Here is an 18,899-nt window from a genome sequence, read left to right as displayed (position 1 = left end):
AGCCAAGGTTATTCTGTGTACTATGACCTACTACAACTAAAGCCTTTTATTCCCTCAGGCTGCTGTGACTTCTGTGGTAATAATTCCCTTTTGTGAAAGTAACAACAATCTTGATACTTAAAATATTCTGAAGTTTAGATATCTAAGCCCTAAAATACCTCTCGTCCTACACACTTCAAAGGCTCTTCTCTCTTTTCAGTTGTGACTTCTAGAGCTAGTGACATCCTCAAAAGACTCCTGCTTTCCAGAGTGATGAGAGATGCGAGGTCATATAAGGTCCTTTCCCCTAGTCATCAGTTTAGTCTTTCCCTGGCTTCCCCTGGTTTTATTTATTTACCTAAAAGATTTTATTTATTTGAGAGAGCACGAGCAGCAGGGAGGGGCAGAGAGAGAGGGAGAAGCAGACTCCCTGCCGAGCAGGGAGCACAACACGGGGCTCGATCCCTGGACCCTGGGATCATTACCTGAGCTGAAGGCAGACGCTTACCCGACTGAACGACCCAGGCGCCCCTCCCCTGGTTTTTAAAAAGAGCAAATTCTAATATTCAATTGGCTTAGCAAAACCTTACATTGAGCCAGCTTGGCTGAAGCATCACCATCTAAAGTTTACCATATAAAGGGCAGGTGGAGAGATGAAGGAGGCAAGAATTAAGAAGCCGGGCACAATCTGAGCTGATACTGGTTTAAAGTATTTCCCAGTTTGTGACACTGGAGGAGGCTGGAGAGGAAGGAGGGTTTCGAGGGATAAAGATGCCATGAGCACACCGGGCAATGGCTGTATGTTCAGTCAGCCCCGCTGAAGGTGGAGGGCTGCCGCTCCTACCTCCTGATCATCAGTGTTGCTTGAGCACCGGAGGAGAGTGGCCCAGCCTTTTGGGTGCAGCTGTAAGGATGTGATGCAGTTTCCACGATCTCTCTCACCAGGAACTTCAGGGGTTAAGACTTCAAGACTATTTCGTGGTGAAACTCCTGGTAAGAAAATTAGGATGTGAGGTTTGTATTATCAAAGGACTAAGGCAGCTCATCAAAGCTTTGATTTCTGGCAGTCACCCCCACCCCCAGCCTTCATTCCTTCGTCAGCCCCTTGTGCTACCACATGTAAAAAGAAAAACTGGGCACGCCTAGGGGCACCATCGGTTAAGCAGCCAACTTTTGGTTTCGGCTCAGGTCATGATCTCAGGGTTGTACCATCAAGCCCTGCATTGGGCTCCACACTCAGCATGGAGTCCTCTCAGATTCTCTCTCTCTCCCTCTGCACCTCCCACTCATGCTTGCTCTCTAAAGTAAATCTTAGAAAAAGAAAGAAAAAATCCACATACACAAAAAAACCTATGGTGCCTTTTGATGTTTGGTGTGTCTGTCTTTGGGGTGGGGGTATGGGGAAAGGTTATGATAGAACTAAAGAATCCAAGTTCCTGCAGCAGGAATCCCAGTAACCTAAGACTAAGGCATTAAAGTAGACTAGGGAACTTTTTGATTAGGATTTACATCTCAGAAAACTCTAAGAATCAAAGTTATATGAAATGAAAGGAATCTGGAAAAGTAAAAGATAAATCTCATCTCAGGGGACCTGGTGCTCTCTAGTCCAGAGAAGGAAATACTTGGAAGCCAGGCAGACTGCCTTTATTATCAATAAAAGGCTATTATGTGTGCAAGGAGCAGGACTTATGGCCCCCCAGGACAATACTATAAATGATAAACAGATCTATAATTTCGGAGGCAAGGGAGGATATTTCACATACAGTGTTATGTCAAAACGAGGGGTTGGGAGACACTGCCTATCATACATATGCCTGGTACTCTGTTAGGGCCCATCCCATCCTCCTTCCTAGCCCCCCATGAAAGTGACTGCTACAGCAAGCCGTTACTACTAGGAGTTACGTCCTATCACCTCAGATATGTGGAGAACCACTTTCACAGACATTATAAAGAAGCAGTTTAGAAATGTAATATCAAGAGAAATATTTCAACACTTCTCTACCTGTGGAAGGAGCTGCTTTGAAGATTATGAGCTCCCTCTGTCAGACCCTTTGTGAATTGTTTCTCAAACAGATGTGTTATCTTCTTTAAAAGATTCCCTTTAGATTACTACAGCATTGATGCAAACCTGTGAAGCTCTAAATTCCATTGTTACAACCAAACTATACCTAAATAATGATTTCACATGTGACTGAACTTTAAAAACAATTTTAGAGAAAAACAGCTATTTCAAGAATTCTGAAAATCGAACAAAAGCAGAAAAGAAACCCATCTAAATAAGTAAGTAGTGGTTTTTGAGCTGTGCTCCTTGGAGCTTCCTCCAGAGCTGGCTAAAGGAGGGAACCACATGGGGCTGGGGTAGGGAAGACCGGTCAAGGAACTCCCTAATTTCACTTAAACCAGAGTTTTTGTATTTTATCTGTGCTACAATCCACAGCAGACTTCATGTCAAAAAAAGAGTGCCAGGGGCATCTGGCTGGCTCAGTCCGTGGAGCATCTGACTCTTGATCTCAGGGTCTGGAGTTTGAGCCCCATGTGGGGTGTAGATATCACTTAAAAAAAAAGTTCTAATCCTGAAATGAGTTTGATAAGCCTCAGCTCTATCTACTGTATCTGTCAAAGTATGGTGCTAACATTCTGACACCCCAAAGACCCAGGATTGCCAATATTCAGAACAACCCTATGTATGTATGAGCCCCACCTTCTTCTCTATACCCTGCCTAGGCTCTCCATACATCTTCTCTTCTCCCATTCCCAACTCTACTGCTGTGTAGTGTGGTTTTGGGGTTTACCACTGGCATAAGCAGTTAACTATTCTTAACGGTTTCTCCCCCCCTCCTGGATGGTTTAGTTCAATAAAGATTTTTCTCAATGATAACTAAGAGCTTTGTCTTATTTTCTGTAGCCAACGTAGAACAGGCAGAATCTATAAAAAGTTTCTGCTATAAATCAAAGGAAAAATGTTGCATATCTGGGCATAAATCTCTAAATTTAATAGGAGTAATTTTTAACCTTAAATGTCATAGTCTTGAATATCCAGAGGAAAATAGATAGGCTGTAGGTTTAGGAAGGGCTCTCAAACCACTCTACAAACGTAAGTAGTCATGCAAAATAATCAAGTATGCAATTATCAAGCACTTACCAGGTGATGCCACCCAGGAAAAACATAAATTAGAAGTCTAATGGATAGTCCCTCCCCTAAAGATCCAGGTAGAAGCCATGCTCATTTCCAAAAGGTGACCCAAAATTACAAAAGGACCCACATCTGGCCATCAGTCCACAAAGATGAGGACAAACAAAAAGTGCTTAGATGTGCAGTGGTATGGAGAAGTAGGTGAAATCTGCATAGGTAAAAAGCATCTCATTTAGGGGGTGGAAAGAATAGGCTAAACAGCTAGATCTGCCAGAGCAGTGGGGGAAAACGGGCAAAAGCAGAATAGGGCCATCGTAGCCTACTTTACCCTACAACCCCTCTAAGGCTGTCAGGCATTGCTCAGATAAAAAAAATGGCAGAGCAAAATGCCTACCAGGCTGGAACCAGGTGACTCTCATGGCATCTGACAAACATCACCTTATACAGCACCATCACATACATATCTCATTTCATTTCCATAACCACCTTTATTGGAATCTGTGTCCTAACTACTTTTTCTCCAATCTAGACCAAACTCAGTTCAGTAAATAAAACCAAAGCTCAAATTCCAACAAAGATGTAAACCCAAGATATCCAGCCCTAGAGACTGGTTAGCTTTTGAAAATGACTGAGGGTCAAAGAATTGCCTTTTCTGTATTGACTTTTATTTGTATGGATTAAAACTAAACCAAAGAAAGCTACTCAGTAGACTCCGTTGTTGCAAGATTATAAAAGTCCACTTTTAACCTACCTTCTCTTTGTGAGGCTCGTGACACGTGTTTCTCAGAAGATGAATTAGAATCACTATGATGACAAGGTGAACCAGAAACTCGAGGACCAGATGAACTTGATGAAGTAGTCAGATCTTGAAAATGCAAAAAGTTCTGACAATAAACTTGGCAAAACTCTAGTAGTGTCTCTTTTTAATCATCTAGTTGAAGCATACTGTTAAAACACACCTGAAACGTGGCAAGTACATGCCCACTTAAAACCGGCCTACAACTAAGACCGAGATAGGTAGGGCAGCTCTTTGAAGTGCTCTAAGGCCTGGGCCCTTTTCTAAAATCTCTTCTACCAAAGAGTTGCTTAAGTGAAATAAAAATGACAAACCAAATAAACATAGGAGCATCTTTGGGTTCCCCATCACTTCTGTAGTAAAATGGAAGAAGAAAATTCAGTGAACATGAACACTGCACTGTTCATCAGCCAATTTAATCTTAGGATAGGGTCCAAATACCAGGTGGTCCATTACTGAGAACATTAAATGAACCTTCTTAAGCATGCCAAACAATTCTGTTACCACTCATGAAATTATGTGAATACCATCTCTGAAATGCAATACAAACTTTATACAGAAATCTGTAGAAAAACAAAAATTGAGTATCAGATAGTCGGGTTTGGTGTATTACTCCAAACAGCCATCTCTATTTCATCTCACTCTTCTAGTGGCCCCACACTTTTATGAGGATTTCTTAATCTAATTCCCTTTGATATTATTACCAGAATTACCCTTAGAAGACAAAATGTTCTTGGTTTTTGAATTTAAAAATACCAACTACCTTTTTTTTAAATTTTATTTTAATGTTTATTATGTTAGTCACCATACAGTACATCCCCGGTTTCCGATGTAAAGCTCGATGCTTCATTAGTTGCGTATAACACCCAGTGCACCATGCAATATGTGCCCTCCTTACTACCCATCACTGGTCTATCCCATTCCCCCACCCCCTTCCCCTCTGAAGCCCTCAGTTTGTTTCTCAGAGTCCATAGTCTCTCATGCTTCATTCCCCCTTCTGATTACCCCCCCTTTCTTTATCCCTTTCTTCTCCTACTGATCTTCCTAGTTCTTATGTTCCATAGATGAGAGAAATCATGATACTTGTCTTTCTCTGCTTGACTTATTTCGCTTAGCATTATCTCCTCCAGTGCCCTCCATGTTGCAGCAAATGTTGAGAACTCATTCTTTCTTATAGCTGAGTAATATTCCATTGTATATATGGACCACAGCTTCTTAATCCAGTCATCTGTTGAAGGGCATCTCGGTTCCTTCCATGATTTAGCTATTGTGGACAATGCTGCTATGAACATTGGGGTGCATATGGCCCTTCTCTTCACTACGTCTGTATCTTTGGGGTAAATACCCAGTAGTGCAATGGCTGGATCATAGGGTAGCTCAATTTTTAACTTTTTAAGGGACCTCCACACTGTTTTCCAGAGTGGCTGTACCAACTTGCATTCCCACCAACAATGTAGGAGGGATCCCCTTTCTCCACATCCTCTCCAGCAATTGTTGTTTCTTGCCTTGTCAATTTTTGCCATTCTAACTGGCGTAAGGTGGTATCTTAGTGTGGTTTTGATTTGAATTTCCCTGATGGCTAATGATTTACCAACTACCTTCTAAGTCACTACCTCTTACTAAGCTTAAGTTGATTATTAATGTTTAACTTAAAAATAAATTTCTGAATGTAAAAGGATTATACTCACATATTTATGAAATACGTTGGTAATTGATAATAAGTTGCAAATAAGTTGGTAAAACTTAAATTTCTACTTTTAGCAGTGAAATTGGGCAAATGCAATTACAATGGGGCCTGTACTTTCCCAAAGGGAGTCTTCAGAAGTGGCCCTATGCATACAGGAGAAGGAGTCCAACCATCTGAAGATGATTTTTTTCTTTTTTTTAAGATTTTTAAAAAATTTGAGAGAGATAGTGCATGAGCAGGGAGGAGGCGGCAGAGGGTGAGGGAGAAGCGGACTCCCTGCAGGGAGTCCAATGTGGGACTTGATCCCAGGACTCTGGGATCATGAAAGCTGAAGGCAGGACGCCTAACTGAATGAGCCACCGAGGCACCCTGAAGCTGATTTTAAAAAGCAATTTATAAACATTATGTGGTCCAAATGCTTAAGTGTTTTTCTTTCTGGGTTCTTGTTCATAAGTGCAAAATTATAAATAGGTAGGAACATACCTTTTTCCCAAAGGTGATGAAATATAGTCTCTATCACATAATGTAGATAAATTATAGTGCATAAGTTTTTTTGAGCCCCAATTTCATTGAAGTCTAATGGAATCAGCAGCAGGAAAAAGAATACAGTTTTAGGGGCACCTAGGTGGCTTAGTCAGTTAAGCGGCTGATTCTTGGTTTCAGCTTGGGTCATAATCTCGGGGTCCTGGGATTGAGCCCCCCCCACTGTGTTCCCCGATCAGCGGGAAGTCTGCTTCAGCAGTCTCTCTCCCACTGGCCCTCCCCCGCTCTCTCTCTCAAATAAATACATAAATCTTAAAAAAAAAAAAAAAAGAATACAGCTTTAGCAAGAGGATGTTTAGGGGTTGTGAAATAAGATGGCACCAGCTACCTGGGTACAGACATCTGGAAGTCTAGGATGTAATACAGACTTAAAAGTAAAGCTCTGTATTGAATACATCTTAAAAGCTCTACTAGATAGGGTGCCTGGGTGGCTCAGTGAGTTCAGCATCTGACTCCTGATCTCAGCACAGGTTTTGATCTCAGGGTTGTAAAATAAAACTAAAGTAAAAACTAAACTAAACTAAAAATAAAAATAAAGCTCTGCTGGGTTTCAGAAGCACTTAAAAAGATGGATACTACCTTGGGCCACTACTAATTTTTGACATAGTGATGATTTAGAAATACGGATAAAAGATTTTCTGGATAGCAGAAAGCGCTAAAAGAAAATATTTTTATAGTTAACAGTTCTTCCTAGATCATTGGTGATACAGAAGCACAAATTAATGCTTTGTCAGAGATTCATATAGGTCATACTAACTTGGGAAAAAAGCTCTCAACGAGCTTTCCAAAAATGTCTTCTAATTTCCTTCCCTTCTTCCTGCTATCATTCTCAGAATGGAAACATATACATCCCTTTGTGTGAGACTCTTTGGAAAACTTTAATCAAAAAAGAAAAGCTTACCTGAACTTGATGTAGTTCTTCTTGCTCTCAAAATGGGATAGCTGCCTACTTCTAAAGACTTGGTTAAGTCAAGGTCATGCAAAATCAAGAGATATCCAGAGGACGTTGAAATCAACATTTTGGAACAATCTGGTGTTAACCGCATTCGCATGAGAAAACGTGTGTGAAAGAATTTCTTATGTGGACACCCATCTTCTGTACACCTACAGAAGAAATCAAAACAAAACCTAGAATTATCATAAATATAAGGATTCGGTAATAGTCATATTTTTGACCTTCAAACGAATTTGTAGACAATGTATGCTTAGCCTTATATACATGGTAAACTTTTTTTTTTTTGCTCACCATTCCTTCTTTCATCTCCAACTTTCCATTTTATGCTTTCTGAAATATACATGCTTAAGTAGGATTTTGTTGAAGTAAACTGTCACTTTATGTTGTTCTGAAAAATCTTTATTTCACTCTTTGATTAAAGATTTAGCTGAGCATGTTAACTTCAGGTTAACAGGTATCTTTCTGAATATTGGGGATAATATTCCACTGAGTCCAGGCTTCCATTGTTGCTATTTTTAAATCTGTTATCAGTGCAATTGTTACTTTGGACAATTTATCTTTTTTTTTTTTTTTTTCCCTTTGATCTCCTCTTTGCCTTTGGAGTACTGCAATTTCACTCTGTTTAAATTTGGATTTCTTTCTACTTTATTGGGATTAATTTGACTTTCTAAAACTTAAAATTCATATTATTCAGATATTCTGGGAAATTCTCCATCATTATTCCAATATTGCCTCTCACCTATTTTCTCTTTCCTTTTGGAGCTCCAAATAGATCTTTGAAACATTCACATTTGATTCTCCTTGTCTCATAGCTGCTCTTTCTTATATTCTATCTCCTCATTTCTGTTACATTCTGGATAATTTTTAATATTTAGCTTCCAATCTATTTTTTAAAGTTGTGTCTAATCTGCTACTTGATCCATCCTGGGTTTTAAAAAAAAAAATTTTTTTTAAAGATTTTATTTATTTATTTAACAGAGAGAGAGAGACAGCCAGCGAGAGAGGGAACACAAGTAGGGGGAGTGGGAGAGGAAGAAGCAGGCTGCCAGCGGAGGAGCCTGATGTGGGGCTCGATCCCAGGAATCTGGGATCACGCCCTGAGCCGAAGGCAGACGCTTAATGACTGAGCCACCCAGGCGCCCCTAAAAATTTCTTAATTACTAAAAATTATATACTTTAAAAATTTTTAAATTGTTTCTTGTGATACTTAGGAACACTACTGATTTTCACATTTTGATCTTATGTCTAGCAATCTTGGTCAACTCTTATTAATTCTGATAATTTATCAGCAGAATTTCTAAGATTTTCTATATAGACCAGTCACAAAACTGGTCTATAGACCAAGTCTGGACTATTGCCTGTTTTTATATAGAAAGTTGGTTGGAACACAGCAATATCCATTTATGTACTGTCAATGGCTGCTCAGAGACTATACAGCACACAAAGCCTAAAATATTTATTACACAGTCCTTTATAGAAAATTTGCCAACCCTTCATATAGACAATCATATCATCTGTGAATGCTATTTTTTCATTTTTTTTCCTTTCCAATTCTTATATATTTATTTTCCTGCACCAGCTGGGACCCTGTCTTCTGCCACCCCAAAACAGTGGTAAACAGTAGTAGTAAAAGCAGACATGTTCTCCCTTCCTGATTTTATAAACTTTTTTTTTTTTTTAAGTAAGCTCTATACTCAACATGGGGCTTGAACTCACAACCTTGAGATCAAGAGTCACATGCTCTACTGACTGAGCCAGCCAGGTACCCCTATAGAGAAAACATCTGGAAATTTCAACATTTAAAAATGTCCTGTAGATTTTAGTGTACACTTTTGATGAGTTTCCTTCTAAGTTTAACAGCTTTATTGAGATATAATTTATATATCATAAAATTCACTCATTTTAAGTAACAAGTGATTTTTAGTAAATTTAGAGTTGTGCAATCATCAACCCAATTTTAGAACATTTTCATCATCCTAAAAAATCCCTGCTTCCCACTAGCAGTCTTTCCCTGTTCCTACTCCCAGTCACAGGCTGCCACTAATCTACTAGAGTCTCTATATATCCGCTTATTGTGGACATTTAATATGAATAGAATTACACAAGTGGTCTTTTGGTTTGGCTCTTTTCACTTAGCATACTGTTTTTTGAGGTTCATCCATGTTGTAACACATATTAATACCCTGTTCCTTTTCAATACCAAATAGTATTCTACTGTGTAGCTATACCACATTTTGTTTATTCATTTACCAATTGATATTATGTACTGGTTCCATTTTGGGGATATTATGAATACTGTTATAAGCATTCATGTACAAATCTTTGTGTGGTGTTCATTTCTCTTGGGTAGATACCTAGGAGCGGAATGGCTGGTCAGATGATGACTCTATGCTTAACATTTTAAGAAACGACCAAACTTTTCTAAAGTGGCTGCACCATTTTACATCCCTACCAGCAATGTATGAGGATCCAGTTTCTCCACATTCTCGCCAATACTTGTAGTGTCTTTTTAAATTAAAGCCATCTTAGTGGATATGAAATGCTTTCTCATGTTGGTTTTGACTTGCATTTTCCTTGTGACTAATGATGTTGAACATCTTTTCACTTGCCTATTAATCATTTGTATTATCTTCCTTGGTGAAATGTCTATGCAGATATTTTGCCCATTTTTAATAAGGGTTATTTGTGTATATATAAAGTGAGTTGTGAGAGTTCTTTATATATTCTGGGCACAAATCCTTTATCAGATATAATTTACAAACATTTTCTCCCATCCTGTAGTTTTTCTTTTCACTTTCTTAATGGTATCACCCGATACACAAAAGTTTTTAATTTTAATGAAGTCCATTTTATCAATTTTTTTAAATCACTTGTGCTTTGGTTTGCATGAAAATTTACTCCCATGTTTTCTTCTATGAATTACATAATTTTATCTCTTACCCTCAGGTTTAAATCCATTTTGAGTTCTTTTTTTCCAATGTAAGATAAGGGTCTAAATTCATCTTTCTGCCTGTGGCTATCCAGTTGCTCAAGTATCATTTATTGAAAAGACTATCCTTTTCTGAACCACTGAATTACCTTGGCACCTAGGCTTGAACTCATAACCCCAAGATCAAGAGTCACATGCTCACATGCTCTCCTGAGCCATCCAGGCACCCCAAAAATTACCATCTTAATGATGCTGAGTCTTCCAATTGATGAAGATGGAATGTCTCTCCATTCATTTACATCTTCTTACATTTCTTTCAGCAATGTTTTTATAGCTTTCAGTGTACAAATCTTTTGTTAAACACATTCCTAAGTATCTTATTTCTTTAGATGCTACTATGAATGGAATTGTCTTCATTTTTGGATTGTTCATTGCTTATAAGTAGAAATACAACTGATTTGTGTATAGTTATCTTGTATATCTTGTGACTTTGCTGAACTTATTAGTTCTAGTATTTTTGTGGAATCCTTAAGATTTTCTATGTATAAGATCATATCTGCATATGAAGATTACTTCTTCCTTTCCAATCTGGATGCCTATTATTTCTTTTTCTTGCCTGACTGCACTTCCAGTGCAATTGTACCTCTAATACAATACTGAATAAGAGTGTCCATGGGAGCAGACTTCCCTGCCTTGTTCCCAATCTTAAGGTGAATGTATTCAGTCTTTCAACATTAAGATGATTTTAGCCAGGGGTACCTGGATGGCTCTGTTGGTTAAGCATCTGCCTTTAGCTCAGGTCATGATCTCAGGGTCCTGGGATCGAGCTCCGTGTTGTCGGGCTCCCTGCTCAGCAGGGAGTCTGCTTGTCCCTCTCCCTCTGCCCCTACACCCCGCCACTAGTGTGCTCTAATAAAAAAAATCTTTACAAAATGATTTTAGCTATAAATTTCTCATAGATGTCCTTTATCAGATGTCTAGGGAATAAAAGTTCCCTATTGTTCCCAGTTTTATTACAAATGGGTATAAGATTTTGTCAAGTGCTTTTCTGCCTTTCTTGAGATGATCCTGTTTATGGGTTTTGACCTTTATTAATATGATGTATTACATCAGTTGATTTTTGGATATTAAACCAACCCTCTATTCCTGGGGTATACTGTTCCTTTTCTACTAATGTGACATATAATCTTTTTACAGGATGCTAGGTTTGATTTGCTAATGTTTTGTTGAGGATTTTTGTATCTATTTTGTATCTGTTTTTCTTCTTCTTCACTTTGTTTTTGAGGAATATTGGTCTGTAGTTTTCCATTCTTGGGATGTTTGTCTGGTTTGCTTTCAGAGTTATAATACCAGCCTCATAAAATGAGTTTGGAAGTGTTCTCTCCTCCTCTATTTTCTGGAAGAGTTTGTGAAAGATTGTTATTTATTCTATAAATGTTTGGTAAAATTCACGAGTGAAGACTTTTGGGACTGGGCTTTTCATTGTGGAAAGAATTTTAAATTACCAGCTTAATTTTTTACTTGCTTTAGGTCTGTAGGTCTATAGATTTTCTATTTGTTCTTGAATCAGTTTAAGTAATTTATGACTCTTCAGGTATTTATCTAAATTGTCCGATTTGTTGTCATAAAGTTGTTCATTGTATCTCTTTATAATCCTTTTAATCTCTGGTGATAATGTCCCCTCTTTTGTTTTTAATTATGATTGAATGTTGAATTTTATTCCTGGATTAAAGCAATCATATGGACTTTGTTTAATCTGTTAATGTGATAAGTTATATTAACAGAATTTCTACTGACAGGGGTGCCTGGGTGGCTCAGTCGGTTAAGCATCTGCCTTCGGCTCAGGTCATGATCCCAGAGTCCTGATATCGAACCCTGACTCGGGCTCCCTACTGAGCAAGGAGCCTGCTTCTCCCACTCCCTCTGCCTGCTGCTCCCCCAGCTTGTGCACACTCTCTCTTTCTGTCAAATAAAATAAATTAAAAAAAAATTCTATTGCTATAATTTTTTTTAAGATTTTAAGTGACCTCTACACCAAACATGGGGCTCAAACTCACAACCCCAAGATCAAGAGTTGCATGCTCTTCTAACTGAGCCAGCCAGGTGCTCCAGATATATCATCTTATCATTCCTTGAAAAAACCCAACTTGGTCATGATATTTTGATTAATATCTTAAAGTTTCAGTTTCCTTCTATTTAGAATATTTATATCTAACATTCACATTATACAGACTGACCTTTCAATTTTTCTCTTCTAATATTATCTTTGTTGAGTTTATATATTAAGGTTATACTAGCTTCATACATGAGGTAAGGAGAATTCCCCTTTTTTCTGGAATGTGAACAACTTAATAAAATTGGAATGTTCTGTTTCTTGTACTATCTTACCAAAGTTACCTGTAAAACTGACAGGCTGCTGTTTTATTAGTAGACAAATTTTAATTGATATTTTCCATTTCTTTAATGGCTACACACAGGCCATGTTTAGACTATTTAAATAACCAGCAATGCATGAAAACGAGCCAGTCAGAATTGATGCAGTTGGCAGTGCTGGAACTGGGTCTTGGAATTACTCTACTGTAAGATCCTAAAACTCCCATCAGCAAAGGGTGCCTCTCAGGAGTCTATAAACCAGGGGTTTGACTCTTGGCTCATATTTTACTGTCTTATTGGCAGTCATGTGGGCAAGCTGCCCAACCTCTCTGACCTTGGTTTCCTTAGCTCTAAAATGGGATAATAATAGTTATCTAACTCATGAGGCTGTTCTCAGAATTAAATGAGATGCTGAACAACCCCCCCCCAAAAAAAAGGGAGGGCGTAGTTTAAGGGGGGACTTTAGCTACTAGATCATAGCGAGATCTTGAGGGATTGAGGGACGTATCCCTAAAAGAAGGGCCTGGGTAACCAGAGGGTGCCAGGATATGACCACCCGGGGACGATTCAGGATAGTGGCTATTTATCATTCAACTACAGTTACGACATTTAACTTCTGTATTAATTACAGGAGTAGTTTAATATTTTAACAACTACTTCAGCTAAATCACTGCATATTGGCTAAATATCAGTCCAGGTAATAGGTGTATTTTAGGTTTTCTATTTCTCTCTTGATCAGTTTTGCTAAGGTGTATTTTTTGAATAAACTATTTCATCAAAGCTTTCAAGTATACTGGCATAAAAGTGATCTTATTACCATACTATATATTTTTTGTTGTCTTTTTTTTTTTTTAAAGATTTTTTTATTATTTATTCAACAGAGATAGAGACAGCCAGCGAGAGAGGGAACACAAGCAGGGGGAGAGAGAGAAAAGTTGGAGAAAACGATATGGAGAGGAGACCAAGTAGTATAGTTAATGATGAAAACTGGTTTATGAGTTTCCTGAATTTAAGGAATTTAAGGAATTTAAGTAATATACTGGTTGCAGTATATGACTAAGAGCAAGTAACAAAAAATGGCATCATTTTTTATTATTTTTCACAAAGTCAGGTTTTTTCTCCTAGAGATATGAAAGCTAAGACAGAACACTGAATTTGTTTATCATCTTAAACAATTATGTTGGGGAGGCACCTGGGTGGCTCAGTCAATTAAGCATCCAACTCTTGATTTCTCAGGTCATGATCTCAGGGTTATGAGACTGAGCCCCACACCAGGCTCTGTGCTCAGCAGGGAGTCTGCTTGAGATTCTCTCTCCCTCTCCCTCTGCCACCCACCCCTCACATGCTCGCTCTCTTTCCCTTTCTCTCTCAAATAAAGAAATCTTTAAGAATAAATTTTTGTTGTTCACAATCCTAACATGGTCTCCTATTCACAAACCTGTTGGTGTCCCAAATAATGACATTTCCATCAAATCCTGATGTTACTAAGAGTCTTGTATTAGTATCATATTCGATGTTCTTCACCCAGCTAGTGTGACCATGTAAAGTGCATACTTTGGTGTTCAGTTTTCTCAGATCCCATAGTGCTATTGTAGTGTCATCAGAGCAGGTAGCAAACAGCCGGTTATCAAGAAATCTACAAAGCAGAAAAGAAAAACTGGTTTGTTTAATCTTTTGTTAAAGAAAACTCGAGAAACAGTCTCTATATTACCTAATCAAGAAAACAAACAAAAAAGGACTACAAACTGACTGTATGAACCCAGTGATACGGATATCAAATAAATAGTAAGCATATTTCACATAATCACAGGGAAGGACACTATGATTTAATGAGGACCACAATGTAATTTTATCCATTTGCTTTATATTATTGATTTTTATTTAGAACTGGATATAGGGGTGGATGTTTGGAGAACAGTGCTAGAGAGAAAGAAGAACTTTAGAATCTGTATAGGAAACACAAATGGTGAGAGACAATTTAATAGAAGACAGAGAAGATTTTGAAGACTTGATTGCAGAGGGAGATATGTTAAGCATAAAGGGTTCATAATTATGAGAAATATTTATTCTGCTACAACTAATGTCTTTCTATTTAGAACACATTTACATATAAAAATCGCTAATAAAATGCCATATTTTTAATCTATTACTTCAAAGGCATTCTCCCAAATAACCATACTTAGCAATATTTTATTAGGACCAGTTACAATTACAAAATACACCAATAAAATATTCTATAATTCAGACTTTTAATTATTTTACACTAATTTCTCAATACTTCATGAGAATATATTTTATACAAATACTTAAAAAATAACAAACCTACCCATCACACTTGAATTTCTTTTATTTCTTTTTCCACACTTGGATTTCTACCTAATTCAACATTAGGATGCTTCCTCTAACATATGCTGTTATATATCACTTCCTAATCTCTTACAGAGAGAAGAAATGAATTCTGGAACTTCTTCCGAGATAAATTGTACTGAATTATTTTTTATCAGAAATCAACCTCAGTATCCATAAATACCATAACAACCTTCCTAAAACTTAACAGTTTTAAAATTCTAGGCTGTTGTACAAGCTGTTTCTACTACTTGAAACCGGCTTCCCCTACCCTTTGACCTAACACTTCCTTTCTTTTTATTATTCAGCTTTCATCCCCTCCAAGAAGACTTCCTTCTCTATCCAGCCTGGGGTAGATTTACCAATCTTCTAATCTCCCAAAGTACTCTACACTTCTATCATAACAATATACAGTGTAAGGAATAACTTCATAAGGCTATAAACTCCTTAAAGACAGGAGGAACTGTCTGCATAGTTCATTTTTAGATCTGTAGTACCCAACACACACAGTGCCAGGCACATAATAAGCATCCACAAATATTTATTATGCATGAATGAGATAGGAGTTCACTGCCTAGTGGAGAAGAAATTATAAATACATAATTGTACAAAATAATTGCGTGGAATAAGCAAAGAAAAGGGTGGTCAGGAAGGACTTCATGGTGGTGTCCTTTGAACCGATTTTAAAAGATGAGGCAGGCACTCCCTAAGTGACCAAGGGATAAGCAAAGGTACAGAGGAATGTAAGGGGATGGTATACTCTGAGAGGCAACAGTAGTCAGGAGTACTGTGTGTTGAAAAGTAGAGACAAGAGGAGACTATACCATGGATTTATTCTATAGTGATTCCCAGTAAATTTTTTTTTTTAAAGATCTTTGCATTTTTTAAAAAAGATTTTATTTATTTGAGAAAGACAGTGATCAAGAGAGAGCACAAGTTGGGGGAGGGTCAGAGGGAGAGAGTGAAGCAGACTCCCTACTGAGCAAAGAGCCAGACGTGAGACTCAATCCCAAGACCCTGGGATCATGACCTGAGCCAAAGGCAGATGCTTAACTAAGTCACCCAGGCATCTCTGAAAATATTTTTTAAATGGAAAAAAGTCCACTATAAAAATAACCACTATTGATAGTTAGCCTAATTCTTATATTTCAATAATAAATGTCATGTCATAAATATTTTACCATGTTATTAAATATTTATTGACAAGTCACTCTTAATGGCTGAACAGATTCACTGTATGAATGAACTGTATCTTTTTTCTTTTTTAAACAAGCAATTGGATGTTTATACTGCTTCCAATTTTTTACTATGGTTTACACTAAAACCATAAAATGGTTTTATTTAGTGTAAAAATTTATGTAGTGTTAAAAAGTTTACACTAAAAAACACTATGAAGAACAACCTAACAGCTAAATATTAATCACATTCCTAGTTATTTTTCTAAGTACATTCCCAGAAAAATGTATTGCTAAGTAAAAAGGGATTTTAAAAAATGTAAGGCTTTTGATACATACGGCCAAACTCTTCTCAAAAGAACATACCAATATGTAGTTCTACCAGCAGTTAGGAGTGTCCACTTCTCCAAACCTTGTCACACAGATATTTTTTAATTCTGCTAAGTGCCAGGGGGGAAAAAATCTTAAGTTGAAACTTCTATTTTTAGTAAAGTTGAACATTTTTCATATTAATTGGAAGATTATTTTCTCTTGTGAATCACTATTCATGTTCCTTGCTGATCTTCCTACTGCTGTATTATTTTTATTAGTTATAAATTCTCTTTATAGTAAAGATAATATACCTCAGTTTTTCAAAGGCAGTATGTTGAAAAAAAAAAGTATGCTGAATATATTTTCCACATATACTTTTATCTTATTATGTCGAAATTTTAATTATTATATTGTCAAGTCCATTTTTTCCCCCTATGGTTTAATCTTTACTGATTAGACTTTTTAAAGTCAAAATATTTTAAAGACTTCCTGACAGGAATTAAACGACTGAAAAAAACACACAATGACAAAGGCTACTGGAAAGTCAAACTTTTAAAATAAACTGATCATCAAAATAGAGCATCTTCTTACATTTAAAAAATTTAGGGAAAAAATCAGAAATTTTAGTCTACAGAAAATACTTAATGCATATATGGATTCAAAACCCCAGTGGCATTATACCCCCTTAGGCCACAGTGGTCCACTCTGAAGGCTTTAGGCAAGAGAATGACATGATTAGTTAAGAGTTTCAAAAAGATTTCTGAGGTAGCTAGTTTCCAAAACTCTAGGATTTTCATAAAAAATAAAATGAAGTGGGGGATCAGTTTTAAAATTTTTGTCAATAAGACCACTGAAAAATTACCATTGTTGCATGGAAAATATTTTAATACCAATAATGTACAAAGAATATAATCTTAGAATAAAAGCTAGTAATTCAAATTGAATAAATTTACCTTAATGAAAAATTCAACACTTTGACTTTAGTTTTCTCATTTTGCCTAAAAGCTTTACCTGTTTAAAATCTTGGTATTGAAAAATCATTGGTGAAGATAGATAATTTATAGATAAATTATAGAAAACTAAGAATGCAGATTAGGAGACCAGTTAAAGTACCCACAATTCTTATCCTAAAGCAAGCAGATGCAGAGAATGTAAAGTGTTAGACAAATCCTTGGAGATCTGGCTCAATCTTCTCAAATTAAAACTCAAGTCTAGCTTAATAAGTTAATAATTGTAAAGTGTTTTTAACTCTATAGTCTCTAATAAACAGGAGATACTCCATACACACTGAAATCTATGAGTTTATGAATTATAAAACTGCTCCTTATGTTCCTATCAAACCCCAACATATGACTGTAATAGTCCTGGATAAACTGGACATCTGGATAAATTGAAGTCTTCATTATCAGAGGATAACTGGTGAAGGATAACAGCAATCAAACAGAATTTCCTTAAAACAGGTACCAACATTTCATTGTACAATGTAAAGTGTTGTCTTTGTCTAAAAACTAAAAGTCATAAAAATGTTTAACATTTATTTTACATTTATGTTAACTATATGCAAATTCTTAGAATAAGAATAAATTAAATGTTTGGGTTTTTCTGCATAAATCTTTCCAATGAAATTATGACAGCAAAATATAATACCCTTACTTCATATTTGAGTTTTGTACTATAATTTAAGAAGAAAGTCATTTCTACATAACCTTCAAGGGCCTTTCCTTAGTCCCATGAGATAGTCACATAATTCTCTGATCTATCATGTCCTCATTTCTGTCATTTACTTTTCTTTAATTGATAACTAGTCTAACTCCATCAGATCCTTATTTGCCAATGATTTTATATGTAATTGACAAGTTTTCTAATATCATTCTCACGGTTTTGTAAAATTCTACATCCTTTGCAAGATAAGAAATTTCATGTTCCCAGTGGTGAGCACTGCATTTACATTATAGTGTTTGAAATATACCAATCAGGAAAAGACCAACAAAGACAGTGGGAGGGAAAAGTAGATCCTGGAATATTTAAATAGGCACTGATTTTTTAACTGCCATACCACTAAATGAATATTCTTATGATAATCTCAACTGCTCTTGTAAACTCATACCTGGGGGGACCTTGATTATTAAATGGACTCTTAAATCCATATACAGAACCCTCATAACTTGAGAAGTAAATGTGTATAATGGGCTTAAGAATTTAAATTATGTATTTTCCCTTACTTTCCCTAAGTATGAAGCAACAGAAAATACTCCTCACAACTATCAATATTTTTATTTTACAAGATAAGCAAAACCTTAAAAACTAAGAAATGAACTAGAAGACGTTTCTAAGTATGTGTAAAATCACTACCTAGGAAATGCATGCCCACATCTCTGAACAGTGAGGTGGTCTAATTGAACTGAGCATGAATGCCAGCTCTATCACTTGCTACATATTAAAGATATTGGGCAAATCTCTTTATCTGAGCTGCAATTTCTTCATTCCTTAAAATGGGTACAATATCTGTTTCACATCAGGATACTCTGAGAATTAACATTGTATGAAAAGTGCTTCACAGAAGGTTTGGCACATGGTAGGCACTCAAAAAAATGGAAGTTAATATTATTAATAAGTAACGCACACTTAAGCTCATGCCAGAGGACCCCTCAGATCCTCATGCAAAACTCGT

General features: G+C 36.6%; 1 protein-coding gene across 1 annotated transcript in view; it reads right to left on the bottom strand.

Annotated features, from left to right (window-relative positions):
* DCAF10 (DDB1 and CUL4 associated factor 10) overlaps positions 1-18,899 on the bottom strand; it is a 43,531-nt gene that overhangs the window by 6,749 nt on the left and 17,883 nt on the right. The window contains 4 exon segments of the mRNA XM_011219363.3: positions 824-969; positions 3,864-3,977; positions 7,040-7,242; positions 13,834-14,031. Of these exon segments, the coding sequence (XP_011217665.2) occupies positions 824-969; positions 3,864-3,977; positions 7,040-7,242; positions 13,834-14,031 (661 nt within the window).

This window comes from Ailuropoda melanoleuca, chromosome 7, assembly GCF_002007445.2.
Source record: "Ailuropoda melanoleuca isolate Jingjing chromosome 7, ASM200744v2, whole genome shotgun sequence".
Taxonomy (NCBI): domain Eukaryota; kingdom Metazoa; phylum Chordata; class Mammalia; order Carnivora; family Ursidae; genus Ailuropoda; species Ailuropoda melanoleuca.
This window is presented reverse-complemented; position numbering and strand designations above follow the sequence as displayed.